General features: G+C 47.8%; 2 protein-coding genes across 2 annotated transcripts in view; one reads left to right on the plus strand and one right to left on the minus strand.

Moving 5' to 3' along the window:
- The window catches only part of LOC108251036, a 19,105-nt gene extending 13,801 nt beyond the window's left edge, over nt 1-5,304 (plus strand). Inside the window, exons 9-10 of the mRNA XM_017441191.3 lie at nt 1,310-1,517; nt 3,157-5,304. Coding sequence (XP_017296680.1) covers nt 1,310-1,517; nt 3,157-3,190 — 242 coding nt within the window. The 3' untranslated portion in view covers nt 3,191-5,304. The remainder of the gene's footprint in view (nt 1-1,309; nt 1,518-3,156) is intronic.
- A 71-nt stretch (nt 5,305-5,375) lies between these two features.
- The window catches only part of LOC108251033 (unconventional myosin-VI), a gene marked incomplete at its 5' end in the record, with an annotated part of 10,763 nt that continues 9,072 nt past the window's right edge, over nt 5,376-7,066 (minus strand). Inside the window, 1 exon segment of the mRNA XM_025002838.2 lies at nt 5,376-6,855. Within this exon segment, the coding sequence (XP_024858606.1) occupies nt 6,653-6,855 (203 nt within the window).

The following is a 7,066-nucleotide window of genomic DNA, read 5'->3' on the forward strand; positions in this document are numbered from 1 at the left end:
AGAGAGAGGCAGACAGAGAGACAGACAGGCAGGGAGACAGAGAGACAGGCAGAGAGAAACAGGGAGACAGACAGAGAGACAGGCAGGCAGAGAGACAGACAGAGAGACAGACAGGCAGGGAGACAGACAGAGAGACAGACAGGCAGGGAGACAGAGAGACAGGCAGAGAGAGAGACAGGGAGACAGATAGAGAGACAGACAAGCAGGGAGACAGAGAGGCAGGAGCGCCCTGGACGTCGAACCAGGTTCGTACAGGCAGAGAGAGACAGGGAGACAGGCAGACGGGTGGGCGGGCAGAGAGAGAGGCAGAGAAACAGAGAGACAGGGAGAGAGACGGGTGAGCAGAGAGACAGGTAGACAGAGAGACAGGCGAGCAGAGAGACAGGCAGAGAGACAGGTGAGGAGGAAACAATGTTTTTCTGTGGGAAAATAAAAGCACATAAAGTTACAGAACCCAGCTGTCCCAGCAGCCCTCAGCTGAATGAGCTGAAGGTTCTGATGTTTGAAGAGCTGAAATATAAAGTAAAAACGCTGACTCAGCATTCAGACAATAAAACTTTATCTTACTGTGGAGCTGATTGTTTCTGCAGCAGATTCAACTCAAACAAGCAGCTAATAATACGTCACCGAGCTGTAATATCACACACACGCACACACACACACGGCTCAGCATTCATCAGAAACATTCAAATGGACTCAGTAATGAGCTGTATCAGTCACATCCACCAACACTCTGCGGGGTTCTGCAGGAAGAAAGAATCCTGGAAAACTAAACCCTCAACTGTCCGATGACTGATTTTATACTCAGCGTAAAGTCGTGTAAAAACTGATTGTACCTGATGGTTCTCAGCATGATGTTCAGCGTGTTTCTGAACCAAGCTGAGCAGCAGGACCAAAGAAGAAGAGTTAGAAGGTCAGGACTGATAACAGCTGAAGGAAACCCAGCGTCTCACCGGGCTGCCACTGTCAGACTCAAATCTGCCAGGCTGACACTGAATCCTGAGAGCTTTCATTGCTGCACAGTGGCCGTGCACATTATTTTGTTGCCCACCTCATCCCCACGTTTCTGATTTAATCTGCTGGAGGATCTGCAGAATCAACACCAGGCTGGTTTGAACCAGTCTATAAGAATTCTGCAGGAATCCAGATACAGAAACTAAATCCAGACAACAAACCCTGAGCTACTGGAGTCAACCTGACTCCAAAAGGCCACCACAGCTAACGGACCTTTGCACGCACAAACAGAAGTCTTAAAGTGGCGTGGTAGGAGCTGAGAGTTGGACTCTAACTCTTCCCTCTCGGCCTGCAGCTGATCGGGCCGATCCCTGTAAGTTCCTGGCCTGCGACGCCTTTTCTCGCTGCGTGGTGAACGGCTGGACCAGAGAGGCCCGGTGTCTGTGTGAGCCGGGCTTCCTCTCCGTGGACAACCAGCCCTGCCGGAGCGTCTGCGTCCTGCAGCCGGACTTCTGCCGAGGAGGGGAGTGTGTCATCGTCCCAGGAGGCGGAGCTATGTGCAGGTAAACGACTAAACTCACCTCATACTGTTGCCCTGATAATTAATTGTTTAAAACTGGTGGGCTGTTTCTTTAAAACCTAATTAATACGATGTTTGATTAACTGTCAGCTCTTTATCCTGAGGAGCTTTCAATAAATGATAAAGCTTTAACTGAATTAAAGTCACTGCCACATGGTTGGATAATCATCAGGAGTCATTTTTTAAAACTGACATTTATAGATGACAGGATGAAAACCACTGCAAAGGTTAGAGGATGGTGGAAAACCGGAGTAATATTCAGCTTGTGAAAGATTAAAACCCTGTCAGCTCGAATGAATGTTTAATTATCATTGATCTACAGGAACGACTGCAGGTCCACAGGCCTCCAAACAACTGCATATTCAGAAATACAATTCAAGTTTGGACAAATAAAGGTTTGTCAAGGCTGACATGTTACAGAGTCAGAGTAACCAACTAACTAACTAACTAACTAACTAACTAACTGACCAACTAACCAACTTACTAACTAACATGTTAGCTCAACTCAGCTGCAACTGCATATAATTACCAACCATAGAGGCAGAACAAAGTCTGAACAAGCAAAAGAAAAACTTCCATCCATCATCCATCCATCATCCAACCAACATCCATCCATCTTCTCATATCTGTAGTCGGTTCGTGAAGCAAACAGGTCCAGGAGGGAGATCCAGACCAGGTCCTCCCCAGGTCCTCCTGGAGGTGTCCCAGACCAGAGAGGAGATACATTCTGAAAAAGTTGGGAAGTTGTTTAAAATGTTCATAAAAACAGGACGCAGAAAGCCAGAGGTATAGTGTTTAAAAGAGACACCAGTTCCTGCAGAACTTTTATTTTTGGTAGTTTTAATTTAAATGCTCAGTTTGTCTCCATGTTTGTTTGTTCGTTTGCTCATTTTCAGCTTCTAAATACAGTTTTAGAGCAACCAGACGCCGTGGTTCTGGGAAATAACGGCAGCTCTCTGCTCTGTAAATCACTGCCAGCTGTAACTCAGATTTTTATGAACTGCTGTCTCACAGTTTCTGCTTCTCGACTGCCACAGAAAATGTAATTTCCCTCTGGTTGGCCGTCAGCACCTGATACGCTCCACCTCAGAGATTCTTCCTCCTGAACCATTAATCCGCCAGCAGCTGAATCTCTAACTTTCAGTCCTACCTTCATCAGACCACGCAGAGATTTCTCTTCTTCCTGAAGCTTCTGGACTTTGAAGAGATGTTGAAATGACAAAGTTTAAAACCAGAACAACTCCTGCTGCAGCAGCTCCATAGACCCGTCAGAACCGGGCCGTAGACAAACAGAAGAAGGAAGATGGTTTATTTCTCCATCATGAAGAGGGTCCAGCTCCTGACCCATCAGAACCTGGTTCCAGCTCTGGTCTGACCTCTCAGTAGAATCGGTTGTTTGTTTTTTAGCAGAACCTTGTTGGACGTCCTGATCCAGAAAAGCCCGGACCTGTAAGGAGGCGGAGTGTCGGTGGTTAAATCCTGAATAAAACCCAAACAAAGGCTCCTCAGGTTCTCCTCAGGTTCTCCTCCCACCGGGTCTCGTTTGTCAGCAGGGCGGTAAATAAAACGCCTTCTCTGAAGTGTGAATATTTATTCTGTGCTTCCTGCTTCATCTCTTCCAGAACCACCTCCACCCTCCCAGGCCTGAGCAGTTAGAACCACGGACTGGACCGGACCTGATTAACGGTACTGTTGGAGATGGACCCGTCAGTACCAACACTGGAGCGGTTTGTTCCTCTACTCCACTAAAGAAGAGAAAAGTTTGACCAAAATCAAGAATTTAACTTCTGAACCGACTCGGGACCGTCTGTGTGAACGCTGAGTCACGTGATCGCCTCGAGTCTTCACAGAAAATCTGATTTCTCCTGTTTTATTTGAGCCTGATCTGCATTTTAAAGCCTGATATTCAGTTAATTACCTGAGGAAAGCAACAGATTCAGGTTTAACTCAGTGGTGATGAAACGGGTCACTCTGCTCGTTAAGCTTTGGGTCCAAGCAGCCAATCAGACGCCGTTACACCAGAACAGCTGATGTCGTCGGACGAAGCAGAAAGCTTCTTGTTTTTAATTAAGCCCGAAGGACGGAGGACTGTGGACGTCCACCTGTCTGACCTCTGAGATTACTCACCACCGAGCTGCAGACACGTCCAGAACCAAAAGACTCTGCCGGGTCAGGACTAATAAAGACCTGAAAAACATCCAGCAGGTTCAGCGTCAGGAGTCTTTATCCTCGCTCTTCTTTTTCTTTTCAGGAGCCTAAAAAATGATCTAATTAATTCAACAAAGAACATTTCAGATTCTGTTTCCATCAGGCAGAAAACAGGAAAACAAAATGATGAGCTTGGTTCTGAAGTCTGAAGACCCGGGTTCAGCTCATCCAGGAGATCCGGCTCAGCTCGTTAGAACCTCGTTAGAACTGTCTGTGTTCACCTGAAACTGGAGGAGCAACAGACACCGAGTCACAATCAGGAACCTGAGAGAAAATAATTCAAACGTTCAGCTGGACACAGCTGGTTATGAAGTCGATTAGCTGTGGCGGCCATCTTTGGTAAGGTTAATTCTGACTGCATTAACCCTCTCAGGCTCAAACTAAGTTTTAGTAACAGGAGAAATCAGATCCATGAGAGGGTTAAAAGATCTTTGTTTAAAACCTTGGTGTGCAAAGCGGCGGGTGATATGCATTCCTCCAATCTAAACGAGTTTGTGTTTAAGGCCTCTGGTTGGTTGAGGCGTGTGGGTTCCTCACAGGAACCTGGGAACACTGAAACGCAGCACCTTCATCCTTCGGTTCTGATGACTCGGGTTCAAACCGACTCGGACTCGGCGGCAGGAACTCGTGAAGGCCTCGCTCCGTTCGTCTCCGTGTCCCTCAGAGCTCCTCTCAGGACCGGTGGACCTCCTCCATCTGCCGGTTCTCCAAAGGTTCTGGTTTTGTCTCTAGAATCTAAAAGTTCAGACTGATGATCTGGAGTTTGAAACAGGATGAGTCCGACCTGAGAGGAACCAAACAAACTGAGGGGGGGGGGTTCTCCCTCCTCTAAATGCTCCAACGCCAAGATGGAAAGACATCAGCAATGATGGCTGCTGCCCATCAACCTGGGAAAGGTCAAAGGTCATTACAGAATTATTTAGGTCCATCATTCTACAGAATAAAAGCTGGAGTTTATTGGAAAAAGTTAGAATATTAGGAAACGTTCCATTAAAATAATTATTGTGGACTTTTATCAACTCTTTTTTTAACTAACGACCTCTGAGTCACAGCTGGCACCGATGGAGCTCCAACATCTAAACATCTGCTCAATTATTTCTCCTGAAGGTTCAGGACCAGATTAGTTTGATTGTTGGGATTAAAGCTGGGATTAAAGCTGGGATTACCAGTTTTACCAACCAGTAAAGAACTGTGGGACAACAAACCTGAATAACCTCCTCTTGTTAAACCATCCTGTAAATACTGTCTTTACATCATGCTTTTATTCTGGAAAGCCGGGGTGTCGGATCCTGGTCTCTGCAGGTTCTGCAGCGTGGACATTTAACTCATCGTAGCCTTCGTCGAACCTGGGACCACACCACATCCTGAACCCCGTCCTGAGTCAGTCCTGCAGCCGGAGCTGTCTGGGGTCAGAGGCCATGATGTAAAACCTGCAGGACGGTGGCCCCCCCCGAGGACCAGAACTGGACTCTAAAGCTGCAGATCAACTTTGATTCAACTTCTTTGTAACTGAAAGCAGCCATTTCCTGTTGTTGTAAATAACATGAATCTGAGAAATGAAATGTTTCTTTGTTTTTTCTTCAGCTGAAAATCCAAATCAACTGTTTGTGTGCAGAATGAAAGGAGCAGAGAGGACTGAAACATGGAATGATTTTATTCGTGTTAGAAACGTGACAGCGGACAAAGGCAGTGCTCCCCCAGGAGTGATTGTAATGTGGTGTTTGGACAAAAACTCAGGTTCTGATCGTGGTCCCGTTACAAACAGCGTTAACATGCAGGTAAGTCACACAGCTTCACTTCTGGTTCAGAACCAGAACCAAAACCTGAACGCAGGAAGTCCAGCAGCAGGCAGGAATGTCAAATTAATGTCAGACTTTTAAGGAACGATTCAACAAGAAATAAACTTAGTTTGAATGTTCTGTTAGATTTGGTTGTCCCAAACTGTCCCTGTCAGGAGGAAGCTGGGTCAGACCCGACCGGGTCAGAAAGCAGGAAAGCAGCCGGCTGAACTGAACTCCACCGACAGAGACGACCAGCCTGAGGTCCAGGAGACACTGAGGGGTGGATGTTGGAGAAATAAACCGTTCAGATAACTTCGTCTGACATCATGATGGAAACTCCAGAAAGTTCTGCCTGGAAATGGGTTGAAGTGGAAATGTTCCGAGAATAGTAAGAGTGAGCTACGAGAGGAAGGAAGCTCGACACATTTGGGTCAAAGTTGCTCCACAAACCTCCACGTGAACCTGATCAGAACTTCCCACCTCTGCATGTTAACGCCGCCTGTAAGTGTGCGGCGAACAGGAAGCCTCTCGGAGGATTGTCCATCATCACCACACGTTCGGCTGATTTATTGCTTCTCGTTACAACCTCTCAAGTAGAAACTGTTCTTCCAAAAATAAACCTCTTCATTCCAGCGGGAGCGCCGTTCTGTAGAAAATACTCGGAGAAGCTGAGTGTTCCAGTTCCAAGCCGAGTACCGGAGCAGCAGAACCGTGGGATCCATCCGAACACGTCAGGGTGGAGCGCATCTCAGCAGTTGCATAATTTATTTTAATGGAATCACAAAGAAAAGAATCCAGTTCAGTCCAAAGTTCTCGGATCAGAACCCAAGCCCGTTTACATCACACAGAAAGAAATCAGCGAGGTCTGCAGTTACATTAGGGATCTAAATCCGGATTAATGGGACCCTCACAGTGAGGGGGGGCAGTGAACCCTGTTAAAGTGGTTTTAAGGCCTCAGTTAGACGAACACAAATCATTTTGTTTCTGCATAGGGTTTCCCTGCCCTCGCCCCCCCCGGCACAAACAAAAACAACAAAGAGACAGCTGACAGGAACCGCCGTGCCTGCCGCCTGGGTCGGGTCGGGTCACCGGTGCATTCGTCCCTTCTGTCTGCGGCGCCCCCCCACCCTTACTTCAGCATACTGCTCTGCAGCATGGCCGTGGCGTAGGTGGGCCGCGCCTGCCGGCTCTCGATGGCGCTGCGGAGGTACTGGACCCCCCCGCAGCGCTCCCAGATCTCCTCAAACTGCCGAGGGAGGATCTCAGCGCCACGTTTCCTGGACAGACCCGTCTCCTCCAGGCTCAGCTCGCACATCTCCATGTCGTCCTTCCCTGGAACAACCAACAACATCCATCAGAGAAGCATCCGTCCATGGAGACAAAACTCACAGAACGCAGCTGAACAATGTCCCCCCAGACCCGAGAAGGAGCTCTAAACCCTAAATCCGGTCCTGTTGGAGCTCTAAACCTGGTCCTGTTGGAGCTCTAAACCCGGTCCTGTTGGAGCTCTAAACCCGGTCCTGTTGGAGCTCTAAACCTGGTC

The sequence above is a fragment of the Kryptolebias marmoratus genome, linkage group LG19, assembly GCF_001649575.2.
Source record: "Kryptolebias marmoratus isolate JLee-2015 linkage group LG19, ASM164957v2, whole genome shotgun sequence".
In the NCBI taxonomy this organism is placed as follows: domain Eukaryota; kingdom Metazoa; phylum Chordata; class Actinopteri; order Cyprinodontiformes; family Rivulidae; genus Kryptolebias; species Kryptolebias marmoratus.